The sequence below is a fragment of the Pholis gunnellus genome (assembly GCF_910591455.1).
Source record: "Pholis gunnellus genome assembly, chromosome: 7".
NCBI lineage: Eukaryota > Metazoa > Chordata > Actinopteri > Perciformes > Pholidae > Pholis > Pholis gunnellus.
In genome coordinates, this window is record NC_136533.1 from 4,162,482 (window position 1) to 4,184,245 (window position 21,764).

A 21,764-nucleotide genomic window follows, 5' to 3' on the forward strand; every position below is an offset into this window, starting at 1 on the left:
AGGCGGAGGCCTCGCTTTCGACGCCGGGCCGGCCGACCCTGCTGGTCTCTACTCTCATCTCTCTGCTTCTTCTTCTTCCTACTCTTCACTGGAAGCTTTTGAGCACACGGCGGACCTCGCCCGCTCTCTCTCTCTCTCTCTGTCGGGAACGTTTGACCGTGAGCCGAGGGCCATGATGCGGATGACCCCGAGTGGGACGCTTCCACTTTTTAGAGGAAGGGACCTTTTTTTCCGTAGCGGATGAAGGTTGGGGGTTTTAAAGGGTCGTGGTGGGGGGGGTGTCCGAGATCTACCTCCACCAGGACGCGTGGACGGGACAGGAAACGGACCACATGAAGCTGTCAGATTGAAACACTGATTGATCATCTGCTATTTCTATTTCCACTTCCTCTATCTTTCACAAAATCATGTCTCTCAATATTCAAATGTTTACAAAATTGAGGACTGGACTGGAGCATTTTTTTCAGGAGGAAATTTATACCAATCAATGTGAAAACCTTTCAGATTCCTATTTTTTCGGCCGCAGAAACTGGAAGTTGTGACTTTGTACAAAAGCGTTTTAGGCCCTGGTGCCACATTCTTCATTACAGAGTGTGTATGTTTTAGTTTTTTTTAATAAATGGAGCATGTGCTAGTTTTAAGAGAAGCATGCACTGTTGTCCTGCACTCAGGGCTTTGTCCCTCACACACAACCCCCCCCCTCCCATCACCACCACTGCCATGTTTCATTAAGAACAAACCCGTCGCCTGATATCTTCCCACACTCCTCCTACCTTCTGCTCCGTCCACCGGTCTTGACTCAGATGGAAGCCGTGCTCCCTGGGAAGTCGGGTCAAATCAAATGCAGCAGGTACTTGAAGCAGCCTTACTCTTTAGTCAGATAGCGTTCACAGGCACCGTGTCCACCGTGGGCTCTGGAAATGTGAATCTCCAAGCCCGGAAGTCAAAAACGTACTTCTCACTACCGAACCTGACTGTGTGTTACGTTACGTCTTCTTTTTATTTCCATGGAACAACATTGTTCTTCAGAAGTTTTTTTTTACGTCTCTCTACCTCTCACTTTGTTTAGTATTGCCAAAAAAAAAAAGGTGTTTTAAATAACAACATGTCGACGTGTCAAGTCAGTTTTTTTTCTCACATCATGAAATCTTTGCCAAACTGTAGGTTGAGAATTAAAGCACTTCGGTTGCTGTCAGATCAGGTGACTCGCACCTTTGTGTTAGCAACACACTGTGAATATGTGCACAGAAAACAGTTAACCGACCAACCAAAATGCAAAGATGCTTTTATTTTAGCAGCGACCCTTATGGATCAAAGCAGGAACTTTGACTGAGTTTCTTTGCTGTAGTTCCATGTTGTCAGTTATAATCCCCGAAGGTTTAGTTCAGTAGCAGGTCGCTAATCACCTCCTTAAAGGAACAGTCGCCAGAAAACAAAACAATGTTTTCAGTATCAAACTCTCCTCCTGAAGGCTTGAAGGATGACTCTGAATACTTCTGGGATGACATCAGCTGCTCTCAGCTTAGATTCACAACACTTATAATGAATTCTTGTGTCCCTGTTTCCACCATGGCTTTCTGAGATTTCTGTTTTTGTTTTGTCGGTGCTCTTTTCACTGGTTTAGTCGGGAAGACTTAATGGCACAAACTTCCATCTACAGCACCAATCACTGCTCAGCAATGTCTGCCGTTTGAGTTTTTTTGTGTTTATTTAATGATAAAGTGAAAACACATGTAGTCTGATTATGAGGTTAATATCGACCCAGTTCAATGGCGGGAAAAAAAAGATGAAAGAAGTTTAAAATCTATCCTGCACCACTTCTTCTCTGTCACCCAAGCAGTATTTTCACCAACACTATGGTTCAACACAGCTTCCATTTCTTGATAACATAGTTAGCTGTTTACGTCCGCCAAGTGGAGCTACGTTATGTAGTTTGGCTGCAAAACAGTATATTGACGTTTTTTAACGTCCACTGGAATCCATTGTAAATGTCTTCTGCAAGAGAGCAGACCACAAACGTCCCAGAGTCTACAGGTGTTGAGTATTTGATATTCAAAACCTAGTTGTTCGGGGGAAGTTATCCTTTAAAAACGGGGAAAATACTCAAATCCAAAACAGGTCCTTACACTGACACTTTTAGCCAAGTTTTGGGGGGAAACTCAAACTCAAGCTTGCTGCTGTTTTGCCCATTAATGTGTACATTAACTTTACAGTGTGACTTTAAGAAAAGCACAAACCATTTCCTGCCAGAAAGCCACCGTAACCAGAGGCCCCTTTTTAACTAAATGTGTGAAGAACAGCGGCATTTGACTCTCTTTACTACCAACGTTTTAGGGCCCTATTCAGTCAAGGAATCAATGTGAGAGAAGGTTTACATCGTTTTTCTAAACTTACGCCTCAAAATCATCTTATACTTCTTGGCTGATGATGCTTCATTAAGATATATACTTATAAACTGCTTGTAAAACATTTCTCAGATATTTATACACTGTACAAATTTTTGCCTTTTTGTGTATTGGACAATATACTGTATATGTAATGCTGCTTCTTGACTGCTGATATAAGTATTCCATTTTATACTGAGGCCTGTAATCATATTTAAATCATGACTAACAGGCCTTATTCATGTTTATACATAAGTTATTCATATTTAAATCATGAACGACAGGCCTGTATTTTTTATAAGCGCATAGTTAGATAATAATGTTTAACAGTAGACCCGGTGATCAAGTACACCACGTAGCAACATTTACCTGCCAAATCTGACACATTGTTAAAGGGAAAGTTCCAGATGTTTTGAAGTGGGGCTGTGTGAGGCGAACGACGAGCCTCCAGTTTAGAGAAACAGACGGGAGGACCAGCACAGGAGCAAAGAAATGCACTGCTGTGGACTCCGGGGGAGGAAGCAACAATGTAGTTTAGCCACTTAAAAAAATCTAAATTTATAAATAGAATATTTTCCTTGCACGAAGACAGCCCAGAGAACGGAAGCCGTTATATATGCTCTCTTCAAAGCCACAAGACTCCATTGACAAAATCAGTCATTTTAGTTGCTGGCCCACAGCTGCCTCGGTTTCATTTTCTGTGTGTTATTAACTCAATGTGGGACTTTGGTGAAATCCATTAACACCAAAGTTAGGCAATAACACAATTAGGATCATAGTTTTAGACCCAAAAACGAACGCTGTAAGTGGATGAATTGATAACTAAAAGCTAATTATTTAACATTTGCACAGGTTTGATTCTGTCCCAAGCTTTTCCATTCATATAAAGCGGTTCATCACTGTTTTCTCCATGAGTATTGTTTTTAAAATACATGTCTAAAATACATGTATACATATACAGGTGTCGAAAATTCATTTTGCTGCTGCCCTCCGTTCACAGCAGTACATCGTTTTACCGCCTGTTTCTCCAAACGTGGGGTCGATACGCCGACTGTGGATAAGCACCAAATACAACCCTACTTCAAATAATACAAACTATCCCTTTAAGTGTAGCGTCTCATCGTTGGCCCGAAAATCATTCCGAAAAAGCTGGTTATTCAGTTTGACTGAATAGGGTCCCTCAGTGTGGGGACGGGTGGTCGGGTAGATTTTGTACTCTTCAGTGTTGTTGTTTGATGGCGGATTGCACAATGTAGCACTGGTCTCAGGTCTGGTATTGGACTGGAGCAACATCAGACTGAGCCGGATCAGACCAGATCAGGCAGGAACATTCTTTTTATATACATACGTATATATATATATATATATATATATATACGTATGTATTCTGTATCTACTGTGCGTATGTTTTCTGGAGAGTTTACTTGCAGCGAACTGTGACTCTCCTCCTGAAACACAAGGCAGGGCCTTTCATTTATTTATCACGACACGATGTCAACTTCATCTCACACCCACACTCTCGTATACACTGTACATCCAGTACATGTATTTATATATGAAACATGCATGACACTTACATAACAAGGCCAGGGTTGAGTGAAGATTAAGTTTTGTTTTTGTGCTTGTTTTCTCAGAGAAACAGTGGTTTCACAAACGTGACATTTACAGCGTGAGCATTAACAGCTTTAAAAGCAGAGTCTCTCAACTTCTTATGTTCTGTGACCACATTTTTACACAATTAAGCTAAAGTTATATGGTCTTGAATATGCAATATATTTAAGGCCGACATCCACGATATAACGTCAAAAGACTCAGGCTAAAGCTAACAGGTCACAGGCTAAAAGTTAAATGTACTCGACATGAAAATAAAGAAACAGTATTTGTCTTGTATTGCGGTGTAGAGCTAGTTAACGCTAACAAGATACTAAGATAAGGAAAAGTGTAGAATCAGTTATTTGGTTCTAAAACACCCGTGTTTGGCTGCTAAGCTTACGTACTTCAAACAGTATAATTTCATCAATTTAACAAGTTAGTTGATGATTTACAAGTAATGATCGATTGCTACTGTCAGCTGTCAGCTGGTTAACTAGACAAGTTAACGATAGCAGAACTAATAGACAAACCATTCACACGTTCTACATGTTACACACTTTGGGTCCTGCTTTTGGTGTTGGGCAATCACTGATCAGGGTAGAGGTTTAACAAATGGTCAATTGATTTTTTGATTTGACTAAATATTTTAAACAATTACAAAAAGATGGGCCCGATAAGGGATTGAGAAGCTCAGCCACATCATACGACCAGAGGACCCATATTATTCTCTGCTGTATGAATATATGACAGCATGTAGAGCTTCTCTTTCCCCCAGGACGAGGAATGAAACATACAGTTTGTACAGAAGCCCGGTGGAGTTGGGAGTCTTAACATAAACCCACGAGGGTTGTTTTTGTCACGTGCGGCCGCGATGTGTGAAATCACTGTTCCTCTGCGTCAGCGTGGGAGTGACAATCAAAAGCATTTATTGTGTAGGAGACTACAAGGCGAGGAAAAAAAACAAACAACAACAACAACAACCCTGTGCCATCGGTGGACAAACAAGCTTTAATGAAGTCGGCTTACACCTCGCTGCCTCCCACCGCTCATCGTTGCATCCGTGTCACTCTGCCGAGGCGGCGCCGTGTCAGCATGCCGGGCCACGTGAACGGCCACGTAACCTTCACACGTTCAACATGAAAGTGGTTTACTGTACCGTTACAATATTAACAAAGTGGTTTAATCGAATGCTCGTGATGAATATCCTGTTCTACTCTGATGTTTTTATTATTTTTTAATAGCATGCATTAAGTTTGCATGCGTAGATTTCTTTTTTAACAGAGATGCATCAGTGGGTTTAAAAATAATTGTAATATGACATCGTTATGTGTTATTTTAGACAACTTTTTTGCCTTAAAAGTCTCACTCATCAATTTTGAAATGTGCAATGCCTTCAGATGTTTCTTTGAAGACTTTTTTTTTGGTACGCTGATGCACAGCCACTCATCAGACATCATGTCACAGCATTGTTCTCTCAAACCCAGCGGTTGAAGTGATGTGAATAAGAGGGAGAGTGATCCGAACGGGAAAACAGAAAAACTGGGCTGTCTCGCTCTCAACAAAGAGACAGAATCATTGAGCTGAGAATGTTGTTGCCCAGCTATAAACAGACATCTTTAAAGTTATCTGTATTTTATCGTAAACTGAAACCCCCAAATTCATGAATCCATTTTTCATCAGCCCTCAAAAAAAAGGTGATTCATGGCTTCTGCATGATGCTTGTGATTACACTAATCAAAATGATTTGTCCATTGATGAGTAATATGTACTAAATATCAGTTCTTGGGGTTATTGTAAGACAGCACAGGTTTTACTGTTCTAATAGGAAATATGAAAGCCACTAAAGATTGATTTAAAATGACTATTTCTGTAAGAATTGAAGTCTTTAAATAAATATTCATATCAAACTTTTTTTGTGTTGTTTTTGGTTGATCACTGAATCCTCAGAATGTCAAGACACTATAAAAAAGACCCTCAACTAAAACCCATTTTGGGCCAATAAGGATGTTTTTGGTGCCTCTCTTTAACATTTTGGTGCGTTTACCAACGCTAATTCTCTTCTTAGAGATGCTCTCCGTGTTGATCGACACCTGTCCTGGATGACGATGCCAGTAAAATCGGTTCAAACAGCGCCAGCGCACTGGAATAGATGTACTTCACACCATTGCACCTTTAAAGTGAGCATCTCAAGATCTACTGCGTTATGGCGGGGTGACAGGCTGTCCTATTCCAAACACTCCCCCAAACCTGGCTGAGAAATCAGCCTCCTTTTTGCCTGAAAAAAAATCCTTTTTGCAGCCTCAGTAGATAAGGCTGGTTATTATTTTACACAAAAAGACCAAAATAATAAATACCAAACACAGGTCAAAGGTCCTCTCCACGCACCATTGCAACACACTACATACACAATAATAGAGGAGGTGTGTAAAAGCTGTGTTTTTAATATTACTTTCAGGTTCTCTGCAGAACAAACTGGTGCACATCACTAGTTCGTGCTTTTGATTTGATTTGCATAACAGGAAGGCACACATGATAAACTCTGCCAGGTAAAGCATTTAATTACCTCCGGCTGCTGTAGAGAGCAACAACATGCAGGGGAGTAAACAGGCTTCAGTTTAAAAGTGTTTCTTGACTGTTGGTGAAAACTTTGTATGTACAAAATCTCAATGTTTTAGGAACTAATAAAAACGGGTCTGTATTTAAACTCCCATGGATTTTTTTGGTTTGAGTTCATGAAGCCGTCAGACGTTGGTGGAGGTGCTGTCACATGTTGGGAGGTGTCTCACTCACATCGAGTTCACACTTGAACGATCCCTCGAAGGCCTTTCACCTTTTACATTATATGACGATGACATTCTTCGTACGCTCACATTTCATGGAATCTCTGCTTCAATATTCCACTACTTTGTGGAGCATCAAGAGAGTGACAAAGAAAACAGAAATAACAGAATGTGGTGGGAGCGTCTGCTTTGTGGTGCAGGAAACCAAACCTATCTTGTGTGTCACGTTTAATTTAATCGGTGGTTTTGCTGAAGTGACCTCCCAGTCAGAGATGCAGAGGCAATGTTGAGTGAGTGTATTAGCCTCCTGTCTTCATCGATACACAATCCAACGCTTCTTTATGACACTTGAGGTTTTTCTTCTTTATTATCTGGCGCAGTCGTGACACGCTTTCAGGATAGAAGCTTAACAATCGGCTGACGCTGTTGGGAAGTGATCTGACATGCTAGCAGCGTGGGCTGCTTTTGTAAAGAAGTGACAGTGTGCTAATTACAGCCAGTAGACTTTTCTCTCTTCCTCGTCGTTCCAGTCCTGTCCAAGATTTTAATGAGGTCTCATTGCTATCTGCTCTGTGTGTTTAGCTGCATGTGATTTTTTAGCTTCACTTTGAATCATTATATTAGTACGGTCGCCTCCCACTTGAGGCTATAATCGGAAACTTTAATTGGCACTCTAAAGCGCACGCACACACACACACACTTACAAACATGGTGGGTTTATGTTTTATCAAAAAATCACATCCAAAGTGAGCATCTGTTGTATTTGCTGCGAGGGATGCTAAAATGGCTTTCTGACAATAATCAAGTTTGTTTAGCACCTTTTGATAAGAAGAACACATGCAATAAACAAATCATAGAAAATATGTGTGCTCCTCTATGTTGGTAACATAAAAAACAATGACAGGATATAAGCAGCATTAAAACAGCTGCAAAACAAAAGAATATACGAAATAAAATGTGTATACAGTAAATACTGCTATATAAAAACATCTAACAATAAGAGAAAGAAAAGCTATTAGTTGTGAAGAAAAGCTATTCTACAAAATGGGTTTTAAGACAAGATTTGAAAGCAGAGGCAACTCTGTGGACGACTATTCTAGAGTCGAGTCTGTACATCAAAACAATCATCATAGTTCTTAACCTGGACTCAGACCCAGTTCAGAGTCTGGGAGGCCTGTTTGGACACTAAGGGGTCAGAAGTGAAGTTATACACTCTGGCGTCAGGCCATGTAAGGTCCTGTATGTGATTAAAAGTAGTTCAAAATGCAGTCAATGAAATTAAGCCAACATTGGGTGATGTGTGAAAAACCTATTTCTTCAGGTCAGTGGTCTGGCAGCTGCATTTCACTGTTGTACAATTTGTTGGGGAGCTCGACTGTAAGAAAGGCACCACAGTAATCGAGGCGTGAGGGCATAAAAGCACGTCGTCCTCTCTGGTCCAAAATGACAGTATTGATCTAATTTCCTTCTAATTTACCATATTCCTCAGTTGATGAAACACGACTGGACTAATGTGTTCACGGGCGATGATCAGAGCCTATGTTTTTTCAGAATTCGATTTTTTTAAATGATGGCACATCCACTCGTTTACATCATCTAAGCAGCTACGCAGTCAGGCCAACTTGCAAAGGTCTGTAGGTTTGACTTGACTGGTTGACTGAGGCATACAGCCGCGAGGCGGTTATTCTAGTTTTACTTTGGAAGGCTCTGTCCCCTTTGCTTTCCTGTCTTTATGCTAAGCTAAGCTAATCATCTCTTCCCTCTAGCGTGATCATTACCGGACAGATGAATATTTAGTATTGATCTTTTCATCTTATCTCTAAGCAACAATGTGAATAAGCATATTTCCCAAAAGCCCAACTATTCCTTTAATGAGAACAGTGTGATCGATGTTAACAACCGCTGCACTTAAAACAACAGTAACACAAGCAGTAAACCGTAAAAACACAATCTATGCACTAAAACCATGACCACATAAAAGCAAATCTATAAAAGTGTCTTTTTTTTTGTAGAGGATACTGATTTATCTAATCTAATCTAATCTTGTATATTTGTGGAACTAAATAAAGGCAGACATCCTCCTTCTACGTAGCTTCTCATAAAAAAGATCAATTAATTTTGTATAGCTCCATCAGACTCTGCTTCAAAGTATTTTTAGAATGCACCTCTCAGGGAATCACACGTCCCAGCTTCTCTCTCTACGGTGACCGCCTGCATCGAGCACCAGGACTCTAAAGCAATAAAGCAGACGGGAACAAGCTCAGCATGATTCTAATATCACTTGAGCCGATACGGGGAGCTACTTGAGTCTCCGAGCTGCCGTTTCGCCCAGTTTTATTTCCCTCGTTCCCCCTTACGAGCTCATCAAATCCGAGATGCCTGAGCACTAAAATAGGCGGAGATGAGTAATGGAATAAGGAATAGTGTGTAAAATTTTGATGACATGCACCTCAAAAATGCCCGCAGCCGGCACACAAACATACACCAACCCTGCAGAAGGCAGCGTCTGTCCACTCGACTCAGAAAGTACAGGGATGGAAACATTCTGGCGAGTGCAAGGCAATAGTCTTAGGACGAAAATGGAAATATCTCCCCTGCTATTCTTGGCAGTGGACGGGAGCGTGTTGCTAAATATAACCGGCTCGCTTTGCGCCTGGCATTCTATTTTTACCCGAGCTGAGGCCTTCCTGGGCTGTTCTGGTCTTTTCTTAGACTTTTACGTAATAAATAAATCTCAAGGCATGACGCAATAATGCAGAGTCAGACCCCAAATGAATTATTCCATCATCCATCCAGTCATGTGCTATAATGGGGGGGGGGGGGGGGGGGAGAAAAAAGGATAAAGAGAGGATGTGATGAAGGGCTTTCTGTGAGATAGTTTGGCTGTTTTTGCAAAAACAAGACTGATGTGTGCTGGAGTCCTGACGGGGTTTAACAGCCCAAAGGACAGTTTGTCAGCTCGCTGTTAGCTCGGATGGTTGACGGGGAGGGAAAGGTAATGAGTTAGTCTCCGGGGAGACATGTCATCTTGAGTCTGCAGAAGTAACAATATTAAAGAGGATAAAATGTGGATTTTATTAAGAAATATCCGCCCGCACTGCTCGTTCTCATGTAGTGAGAATCAAGCCTGTCCGGTCTCTGCTTCTGTGACATCGCACAGACGTTCGGCTCCGTCAAGACTGAATTGGCAAACATGGAGAATGCAAATGTGAAAGCCGTGGAGGATTTCCTAGAGACGTGACTCTGTTTCAGAGCGTATATAATCTTCATACAGATCAGTGTAAACACCTGAATGCATATTTTTAACAAACCCTTTCTTTCATACATTCAACAGTAGTTTTCTGATGTTTAAATTTGTTTTAATACATAATCACAAGAATTAAAAAAAGGACTGTACTGTGAAAGGAGTCACGAGTAGAGTTCTGCGTGTGCCTGAAACCTTCAACTGTTCAACATCATTGTTTCAGTGACAAGCTCATGAGAAAGTTGAACGCATAAAGACAAAGTTAAAGCTTTGGGAGAGACCAAAACAGCTAAAAGCAGAGTGAACATTAGACCAACATGTATGTAATTGCCTGAATCATGGCTTCAAATAGGTACGCAATGATTAATGAGCAAAGTGAAAGGCATGTAAATACTGCCAGATCAACTGAGAATTAAAAACCCAACGTTTGACTTCAACACAGCGTTTAGGATGTTTTAGCCCGGACACAGCTTCTTCCATCACCAACATCCCGATATAACAACACAGACAAATGTTTGCATTAAACAACCTCATCCTCTCAACCTGTCAGAGCTATCATGGAGCCCACACTGTCACAAATATATATATATATTAATATATATCAAATATTTGGGAAAACTAAAAAGCAATTTCAGAAAGAAGTAAACAGAATAGTCTACAATATGCATTTGAAGGATATATCCGGGATGTCAAACTGATTCAGCAGTGAAAACAGGTTAAGAAGATCAAGATAGAAGCTAAAGTCTACAGACAATAAGGAAAAACACTGTTCCTGTAAAGCCGAGTAGGTCTTTATTCACTGTTACAATCATTAGAAAGAAGAAAACAGAGACAGGTATCAGCCTCAGGACTAAAACAGAGCCAGAACTTATTTGTGTTGATGCACTTAAACAATGTTTTAAACTCTGGTAACAACAATCTAAAACATCAACAACCCTCAGAGTCAAAGAGCAGCTTTGTAGCCTCAACAGCGTCAGACAATATTTAGTATTCAGCACAAGAGGCAGGTGACTAAATAGATGAGAAAGTTCAGCCGCACATCTCGATGCATTTTAAATCAAGTCTGACTTTTACTTTTTTCACCGGCGAGAGAAAATGTCACATCCCCGCTCTCACCCTGCTCTCATTATGTCTTGTTCACACCGGCTTTCGAAAGTTATTCTCAGGACAAAGGAAGGTGCGTTAAACAATGCCATGAAATGAACACACACACACACACACACACACACACACACACACACACACACACACACACACAGGCACACACAAAGGTGAATCATAAGCTGACATCTAACAGTGTAATTGAATCGGAGGAGAGTTCCTTACAAAGAAAGAAGGTCACAGGTGACTGACTTCTCCTCGCCTCTGTCGTCTGACCACCAGCTCAGAACAAAACTCCCATCACTCACCGTCAAATCATCTTCTCTCTCATACGGAGTTTTATTTATGGACATAATCTACAAATTAAAAAAAAAGGTTTGACTGTGTTGCGGCAAATGCGTTGTAATATCAAAGCGTATATGTGCAAAATGAGATGAACAAGTGAGCAATAAATGATTAATGGTTAATTTACTGGTGGGCCTCTGAAATATTGAGAGAGAGCTCAGCCATGAAATGCAATGTAAATGGATCTATTTATAGTGCAGCAGAGGAAGTCATGTGGAACCAGCTAGTCGGGGGTTGCCTTGTTCATATAGCTTTTAGAGGCAAATGACAGGGGGGGGGGAAAGCGCTCTACAACTCCCACATTTGCATGTAAAGCCACTTTTCATGGCGTTATTAAACTTTTAGACAAACACAGCAGGAATTGCAATAAATAATTTCCACGTTGAGAAAGATGGAAAGCCCCCGGCTCAACTCCCCCCCCCCCACCCTCCCCACTTTGTCTCACGGGATTGTTTGGGAGTGAAAAGAAAGGGAAGTGACATGTTTAAAACTCCTCTTTTTATTAACTCTGAGCGAGGCGGAGGGTTTTGGCGGGGTGTCACAGCAGCTGACGGAAGCCGGGAGGCTGTTGTGATGCACATTCGGGTATCAGCCGGCGGATATCAGGACGAATGACTTAACACAAAACCCCCAGAATCCTCTGCAGTCATGAAATGTGGTTGTGTTTGCACCAGTCGGGGGTTTGACTGTAGATCCGGTCCTCATCACTCCCTTTTATGACATTATCAAGGACCAGGAGTTGGTGCAAAGGTCACTTTGCACCAAATCGGATAATACATTTAAACAAGAACCACGTGATATATTAATACATACACTACGCATATGTGGATGACTGGGTGTTCAAGTAACTCTAAATCATTTGTATTATAAAAAAAACATACTTTTGTGCTGTAATTAAATTGAATAATATCATATATAGGGTTGCAACTATAGCGAGTATTAATGAGCCTATTCATATTTTCTCTATTACTCGTTTAGTCTGTGAAATGTACATCAAGATTTCCTGAGGTGATGTTTTGAAACGTCTTGTTTTGTTAAAGATATTCGGTTTACAATGATGTGAAACAGAGAGAAGAAGGAAGCGCTCACATTTAGGAAGCAGGTACCAGCAAATGTTTGATATTTGTGCTTGAAACATGACTCAAAAAGGTTTTAATCAGTTATCAAAAAGGTATTTGTTTATCAACAACAATGATTTCAGCTCTGCTCTTATGATGTGTAGTTCTGTAAGCGCCTCCCCACTCACTCGTACTCACCGACTCTAATAAAACCTCGCTGGCTGATCAATAATTTAGGGTTCAGGGTAATTCCAGCATGCTCTCGTCTGATGTCACTCACTGTAGCCATAAACGGGCTGTGATATCCTCACCCTGTGGTTGAAGACGTTTGGTGGTGCACTGCCATCTACTGGCCATGATGCCCACGTTCAAGTGTGTCTTGGATCTCTGGGTGATTAACTCCATAAAAACACTGTTTGTGTGAGTGTTGAACATCTCAGTTCAATGATGGGCCTTAATCTGCTGCTGTGACGTCCTCCACTCTTCTGCTTTCAGGCTTTGCACCAGATGTTGGTACTTGGCTGCAGAGGTTTGCATCCATTGAGCCACAAGAGCGTCAGTGAGATCAGCCGCACAGGTCAGCTGATCACATCTGGCTCACAGGTGGATCAGGTGTTGGATGTGGTTTTAGGCCAGTCGACTGTACAGCTATTTCTTTAAGGACCTGGCTGCGTATAAACAGATAAACGTCTTCCCCAAACTGTTAGCACAAAGTAGGACGTGCACTATTGTTTGAAACATCTTTGTGTCTCGTAACATTAGGCTTTCTCTTCATTTAAACCCGGGATCAGCGACCTTAAGACCCGCCCTACTCGGCCTCTGATTGGCTAGGAAAAGGTTTGCCGACTCCTGATCTAATCTGAACCATGTCGGGCGAGTAACTCGGGAAGTGTAATAAATTACTTTACTCTTTTTGAAAGTAACGGTATGACGTCACTTACTACCTGGTTTTAGAAGTAATTAGTTACTTGTTATATTACTGAACTGATATTATTGACCAACTCATATCATAACACCCAAACGGTTTCTAGTGTAGTGGAGAGTCAACCGTAGATGTATCACCCACATTAAAAGCTCTGTCAGCATTTGAGCGTTTGAATTTTAACCATCTTCTTACTTCATTAAATCTCAAAAGAATATTTTCAGATTACAGATTTCCATCCACTTCCTGTCCATTGAAATCTACAAATTTGATGATTTTGAATTAGATTTCTTTTGCTGATAAATTGCAGGAGAAGGTGTTCCTTTATGTGCTACTTCTTAACCTAATAGACTCTTGCTCAGAACAGAGCTGAAACAAACACATGATGATCTCATAGAATAGGATGCATTGATGCAGATTAAACTAGCTAACAGGATATAAAGGAGTTCAAATTAAACATACACATTAATGCAGCAGTAATATTAATCCAGAAACATCAGACGTGGTAGTAAAACACTGACAGGGAACATTTCACAGCACAATGAGTTCTTTTACTTTTACCGTAGCTAAAGAACACGTTTTGAATGCAGTACTTTTAATTAGTGGAGTGCTTTGACAGCATGGTATTAGAGCTTTTGCTGAAGTATTCTTCCACCACTTGTAACTTTTTAACATACAGTCAGCAGTGAATCAAGGGAAACCACCACTATCTGCAGCTGAGCACCGCACAGATAAAACAAAAGCTGAATCAGCAGGTTTGGCACTTAAAATAACTTCTTTTTTTCCAGACAGTGGTGCTTGTGTGCTTATCGGCAGAGTGAGGCAACTCTCCTGTGTGGGAACAGACCACCTGTCACCTGATGGTTTTTAAGAGACCGGAGACGCTGAGAACGAACTCACAGTCCGGACATTCAGACGAGATGAGAGGCCTCTGGCTGCTGCTGGTGCTCGTGGCTGCGGCCAACGCTGAGAGACTCTTTATTGGGTGAGAAGAGACGTCCGCTGTGGTTTTCATCTGTTTTCTTAGCTTTCACATTGAAATGCATAGCTCTGTGTGAACTGTGACTGCCACAGAAGTCATTAAAGTTCTTCATTTATATCGACTTAATTTATATAATATTTAAAGCCAGCCAGGGGTGTCAATACTACATATTTATCTCATGCACATTCCACCCTATTTGTATTACAAATGTATATAATGTATATATGTATATAGATATAGATACTTGTAACATATACATATATCTATATATATATATATATTTATACTTTGCATGACTACATGTTTATGATTCTTGTCTTTTGCATTTTCCTCGTCTTTTTATTTTGACTGAAAACCTACTTGTACAATGAACCTTTACCTCCGATTCTAGAAAACCAATATATGTTATTGGTATGATAATTGAAACTGCAATCAACATTTGTGGCACCTAACAACCATTTCTAATAGTCAGGAAAAGACAGATAGATAAACCGAAGTGTGCTGCGATGCAGAGCTGCTTTATTGAAAGGAAAAGGGAATCTGATTGAGGTCAAAGGTGAAGGGTGTTTGTGGATTCATAAAGTACATTTTCTCACAAAATTAATTAACCTTCATACCAGAATAAAATACATTTGGACATTACATTTTCAAGCATCTACTTCTAGAGTCCATTAACTCTGTTCCATTTATTTTATTAAGAGCATATGCAGTCTTTGTCATTTAATTAAAGTGTTTAGAGACCTGAATATGTGTTTTTTTCCTCCCTTGGGTGCTTTATAATCAGCAAGTCAAATAACTATCCAAGTTGAAAAAGTACATTTGTATTCAATGGGCAGAAAATGCCTGAGCTTTTTGTTTAGAGAAAGATTAAATCCTAATTACGGGGAGCGGAGTGGGAGTCATGGGTCTGTGTACTAGCTGTTCTGCACGATTAACTGCTTTTCATTTTGCTAAGCAGTGAATTAAATCTTCCTCCGCTGCTGAACTCACTCTGCACGTAGACCGTCTAAAAACCCAAAATATAAATACTGATGCTCAGACTCTCAAATGAATTTGTCCTTCCAGAGATCAGGTCATCAGGGTCAATGTGCAGTCTGAGGAACAGATGCAACTCCTGCAGGCTCTGGAGAATCAACAGGAGTGGGAGGTACACACACACACACACACACACACACACTGTGCAAACACCTACGTACCTCAAGTTTTCTCCGCTGCTTGTGCCAAACAGTTTCGCACGAACCTTCCAGAAATACAGAAGGCAAATCAAGCTCAACCTTCAATAATCCACTTGAGAGTTTTCAGTGGGTTGAAGTTTAACAGAGTCGGGAAGTCAGAAACTCTCAGAGGCCCGGCTGATGTGTTGTGCTGCACGCTTTAATACAGAAAAAAACATATCCAGAGAGGAACCGCTCCTCTTATTTTATTCTGTTTGTTAAATATTCTCTGCCCCTCCAAGTCATACATTAATGCAGATTTATTGATCTGATTTAGATTCAGACTGGGACATTTTCTAGTGATTTAATACTGAATGAATGAAATGTACAGCATAAAAGCAGTATTATTGAGTATTGCACAGTTGAATTATTTAGTTAATCATTATTACACACAGATACAGATCAACAATGCACTGTAGTTCAATGGCTTTATGAACAATAAACGTTTAGATCCATTCTAATGAAGGGCACTTAAAACTGTAATGGATTGTTCTCTGGATCTCATCTGAGGAGACGAGACACTGAGAACGTATCAAAGGGCAGTCTGTGATTTCTAACCTATCGGATCCCAGGTGGACTTCTGGCTCCACCCGGTCTCCACTGAGCTCCCCGTCGACATCCGAGTCCCTCGCTCCAGTGTGAGCTCTGTGACGGAGTACCTCACCGCCCACGGCATCCCCTTCTCCGTCATCATTAACAACCTGCAGGTCTGTAATCTGGAGTCTCCCTGGTTGTATTTAACTCTACAAAATCTGAGGACTATACTGAATCTGAGGTCTCCTGCATGTCACATTCAGGAGCTCCTGGATGAGGAGAAAGCCGAGATGGTGGAGAACCAGATGACGGAGCGCAGCGCCAGGAGCTTCAACTTCGGAGCTTATCATCGTCTGGAGACGGTGAGGTTTTTAAGTTACTCATGAGACTACAGAGTACCAGAGAAGCATCTTCAAGACACAACCACCTTATTACCACTGCATATCAAACACAGATGAGTTACCAGAATATTGATTGATGACAAATACACAGTGGTGGAAGAAGTACTCTGATTATTTCAGTAGCAAAACTGTGAAAACGTGTGGAAATACTCTCTTACTGATGTAAAAGTAGAAACGTATAAGCCTCTAAATATACTTAGGTATCAAAAGTTAAAATACTTATTATACAGAATAGTTTCAGGATAACAGACTGTATATTATATCACTGGTATGTAATTATTAATGCATCAATAAACGTGTACAATTAAGTAATGTGATCTAAATGTAATTACTTTACATACTGCTGGGTAGCTTAACCTATAATTATACATAGTAATTTATTTCTTTATTTATATTTAGTACTAATAATATTAATTTGCAAAGTAAAGTACATTTAAAATACATGTAGTGGAGTAAAAAGTCGTCGGAAAACGAAACTTTTAAAAAGAATTTCGAATTAGATCAGAAGTATTTTCTTTTTAATAAATATCGTTATTAGGAAGTGCAGTGGTCTAAATGTGAATACAGTCCTTTCTTGAACTCTTTAACTAACTGTTGATTAGTCAACCTTGTGAACACCTGAAGTATTTCTGTTCATTATCACTCATTTGTGTGATAACTTGTCTCCCGTTCAGATCTACAGCTGGATGGACACTCTGGTGGCTCAGCACCCGAAACTCGTCACCAAGCAGGAGATCGGGAGGTCGTATGAGAACAGGCCCATGTATGTGCTCAAGGTGGGACATGACTCATGCACATCCTCACCTGTACGACTAATATATCTTTTCATCCATTCTTTATAACGGGATGATTCTGTTGTCTTATAGTTCAGCACTGGAGGAAGCAATCGTCCTGCCATCTGGATGGACACTGGTATCCACTCCAGAGAATGGGTGTCTCAGGCCACCGGAGTGTGGACAGCCAACAAGGTACGACATGTCCACGAGATTAGAAAGATAGAGTGGAATGTGTTAGATATCCAAAAGAAGATCTTAGAGGTGCATTTGAAAGAAGTTTCTATATGATAAATAGAGCTGAAAGGACTTTTAAACCCTCAAAGGTGCTTTTCCTGCTCATATTTCATTGTGAATTAAATATCTTTGGGTTTTTAAACTGTTCGTTGGACAAAACAACGAACCTAAAAAAACGATGAATCTTTAAAAAACGAATCAGCAGATTAATAGATAATGAAAATAATCTTTAGCGACAGCCCTGATAATATATATTCTTTATAATGATGTGTAAGTTAATTAATATATACATTTTTCCCCTGAAAGGGACTCAACAAATCGTGTTGCTTCTTTCTGTACTTGTACATTATAATTCATTGAAGGAAAGCCCCTTAAGATGTAGCTTCTCATTTTCGAGGGTGTCCTATAGACACAAATACGAACACATACAAACAGCATCACACAACATCACATAAAGCACACAACAGATACACAGATACAGACAGCTGGCTCACCCTAAAGACAGATATTGTTAACTCTGGATAAAAACGTTCACCTGCATGAGACCGTTAAGATTGCTTCCCTTTATTGAGAATGTCATTTCTACAAAATAAAAGCCTTGTTCTTGCTTAGATTGCCACTGAGTACGGGACCGACGCCTCCCTGACGTCCCTCCTGGACACCATGGACATTTACATGCTGCTCCTGGCCAACCCTGACGGCTACGCTTACACCCACTCCAACGTACGTCACCGTCACTCATGTTGGAGCTGCCACTTCTTTCATTTGATTTCCTGTTTTTAGTGTTGACATCTTTTCTGTACACGTAAGGTGGATTATTTGAGAGGACAATGTGGTTGATACGAGCCAGTTTTTACAGTTTAGATCCTGAGAAAAACATTGAAATACTTGCATTTATGTGCTTAACTGACTGAGTCTGTGTACTGACGTGCAGGACCGGATGTGGCGTAAGACCCGCTCCAAGAACTCCGGCTCCGCGTGCCGCGGAGTCGATCCCAACAGGAACTGGGACGCAGGCTTTGGTGGTCAGTAAAAAAATGAGTTTTTTCTCAGTCTCTGATCCAGAAATCTCTACTTCAGTAGCTCTATTTTCAATGGCAAAAATATTTTCTGATTAATGGAGTGATAAATAGAAACAAATTAGAAAAAGAAATGTCAACAAAATGAAAGAACGTTCTGTTTCTGTTCTGGAAATTAATGCAAATTCGCACGTATTTGATAAGATAATGCATCATTTGCAAATTTAAACATACATTTTTGGAAAACAGTATTTCCCTAATGTAGGTAAACAATTGAGGAAGTTTCATGGCGAATTATATATATGTATAAATATGTATTAGTTAAAATGTGTAACCTCTTCATCCTAGGTTCCTCCGCCTTAACAGTTTTCTGTTTCTATACAAGAAATTGTATTGGAAATAAATATGATGATATATCTAAGTGATTTTTAAGGTATGATTTTCAGGGATAAAAGAATAGTCTTAGGTGAAACAAAATGTTAGTTTTGACATGTGTCACACTATGTAAATATACACTGAATTTTCATTGTATTAAGTACACCTAAAGCACTCTAATAGCATGTGGAGCTGTTGACTTGTAATGCCTTATACTGTGAAATATTTCCAATATTTTGTCCACCCCTTGTTCAGAATAGAAAAGGTGGAAATATTAGAAACACCTCGACTACAAACTACAGCCTCCCAAATGACCATGAGCTCATTCTGTCATTCAAATGCATCAGTTTCAGCTGGTTGCACCTAATAAACTGTCAGCTGACTCGCTGCACTGTCGATTTCTGTGAGCCCTCTTCAGTATTGTGTTATGATGTCCATTTTGTCTCACGATGTCTATTCACTTTGTCTGCTGCCTCCAGGCCCCGGGGCCAGCAGGAACCCCTGCTCTGACTCCTACCACGGCCCCTCAGCTCACTCTGAGATTGAGGTGAAGAACGTGGTGGACCTGATCAAGAGCCACGGCAACTTCAAGGCCTTCATCTCCGTCCACGCATACTCCCAGCTGCTCATGTACCCCTACGGGTACACCTGCAAGGACGCCTTGTATAAGTCTGAGCTGGTAAGGAGGGAAAAACGTAGAGTCGGTCATGAGGAGGCACAATACATCTGACAGCTGTGAACTAAAACAGAGAGGAAGCTGACATTTATTATAACCTAATTTGAGAACTTCTGCCTCTGTTATCCTTCAATAAGTTTAATGATTATTAACAAAAAGCAATTTCACTACTTTGAAAGTCTTAGCTGTACAACTTGAGGTCACAATGCCTCATCTAATTAAAGTTTTATTGCTGAAAATTCAAAGTATTTGCCCCCGGATTGATGAATTTGCCAATTATAAACTCATCACTACTACAGATGAACAAATGATCTCTCTTAACTCAGACAGGAATCCTCTATAATAATAAAAAAGTTTTTGTGAATATTAACATTGAGAAACTGCCTAAACAGTCCTCATATGATTGTATCAAAGCCCTCTTAGGCAAGTGCAAATTAGAGGTATCCTCCTATTTCTTAAGATAAATAAACTCTTTAAAAAGTCTCTTTGATCAGCTATGAAATGCTGTTTTTCTATTTAGAGATACGAGGTTCTCACAGGACAGCAACACTACAAACACATGATGATCTTATAGAATATGATGCAGTTAAAATTAGCTTAACCATAAAACAGCTACAGCAGTGAAAAGCCACATACACATTGATGCAGCAGTAATATTAGTTCAGAAACATCACATTTGGAAGTAAAACACTAACAGAGAACATTTTACTGCACAATGAGTTCTTTTATTTTTCATATTTTCAGTACATTTTACTTACATTCTTCTAAGGTTTTGAATGCAGTACTTTACTTGTAGTGGAGTATTTTCACGGTGTGGCACTGCTACTTTTACTTAATTAAAGGGTCCAAATACTTCTTCCACCACTGACTGTACCTCACTACAGTATTATGTTCCTTTTTGTTCCTAATAGGACTCTGTGGGCAGAGCCGCAGTGCAGAAACTCACGTCCCTCTATGGCACCAGATACAAGGTTGGAAGCATCTGCAACATCATCTGTGAGTAACCATCATCTGTGGGCAATTATGGCCAAAATGATCATCACGATTATTTTTGATTTTAACTGCACTTTTCACATTGAAATGAACAGATTGTGCTTTTACTTCCATGTTGTGATACAGTCCTGCTAAAGTACAAATCTATTCATAAAAATAAAAAATGATTACTCTTTATTCAAAGTGCATCTCCAAGAAGCAAAATAAAACTGTGCCAAAACTTTTTTACCTAGAACTAAAACAAGCACTGAGCACTGCGTTAGCTTTCACATTGTGTTACAATCCAGCTGCTAATTAATACATCTTTACATAAAAATAAGAAAATAAGGGTCGTCTTCACCTGAATTCAGTGTCTTGTTATAAACATCTGAATCGCACTCCGTTTGATGGCTGTTAGTTCTGAAAGCGCTTCATTTGATACACATTTTAATCATCAATATCTCAGTCAATCATTTTCATGGAATTGCGGAAATCGTGGTTAGTAGATCTGCTAGCATCACATCCTCTTCCTCTTCCTCTCAGATCAAGCCAGCGGTGGCAGCATCGACTGGTCTTACAACGTCGGCATCAAGTACTCCTTCGCCTTCGAGCTGAGGGACACCGGCCGCTATGGTTTCATCCTGCCAGCCAATCAGATCATCCCCACCGCCTCCGAGACGTGGCTGGCTCTGAAGCACATCGTGGAGTACGTCCGTGACCATCCTTACTGATCGCTGTGACCGGTGGAAAGAGGCTGAACTTTGAACTGACATTGAACAATTTTCTCATCTTTCTGTGCTGATGTTTGACACGTGACTTCAATATTGACCAATAAAGTCGTGAATATTTCGTGTGTCCGTGTTTCAGCGCTTTGTACCTAAAAAATTGTACCTAAACACAGTACTTATGGGCTTAGTTACTTAGTTACTGCACTACATTTCGGAGGGCGAATATTGTACTTTTTATTGCACTACATTTAATTTAACTTCGTAGATCAAAATTATTAATACAAAGTATAATCAAACATAGATGTTGAGTTCTTATTGTGGATGAAAGTACAAACATATTAGTGCATGAATTATTATAATTCAATACTATCATGTATGTTATTCTGAAATTAGCCATTCTGCATCATGAGTATTTTTTACTTTTAG

At 40.1% G+C, this 21,764-nt stretch overlaps 1 protein-coding gene across 1 annotated transcript; it reads left to right on the forward strand.

The window, feature by feature from the left end:
• The first annotated feature begins 14,269 nt into the window (after positions 1-14,269).
• Positions 14,270-21,463, forward strand: cpa4 (carboxypeptidase A4). Its single transcript, XM_079162418.1, has 11 exons — positions 14,270-14,412; positions 15,475-15,556; positions 16,196-16,330; positions 16,421-16,519; positions 17,233-17,334; positions 17,425-17,526; positions 18,181-18,291; positions 18,503-18,593; positions 19,442-19,641; positions 20,550-20,634; positions 21,154-21,463. The coding sequence occupies exons 1-11, from the start codon at positions 14,288-14,290 to the stop codon at positions 21,339-21,341; spliced, it is 1,320 nt and encodes a 439-aa protein (XP_079018544.1). The 5' UTR covers positions 14,270-14,287; the 3' UTR covers positions 21,342-21,463.
• The last annotated feature ends 301 nt before the right edge of the window (positions 21,464-21,764 follow it).

Coding starts and splice junctions, on each gene's coding strand:
- cpa4 (XM_079162418.1), top strand. CDS start 14,288: ATGGTTTTTAAGAGACCGGAGACGCTGAGAACGAACTCACAGTCCGGA. Junction 16,520..17,232: donor CTTATCATCGTCTGGAGACG/GTGAGGTTTTTA, acceptor TCTCCCGTTCAG/ATCTACAGCTGGATGGACAC. Junction 20,635..21,153: donor AAGCATCTGCAACATCATCT/GTGAGTAACCAT, acceptor TCTTCCTCTCAG/ATCAAGCCAGCGGTGGCAGC.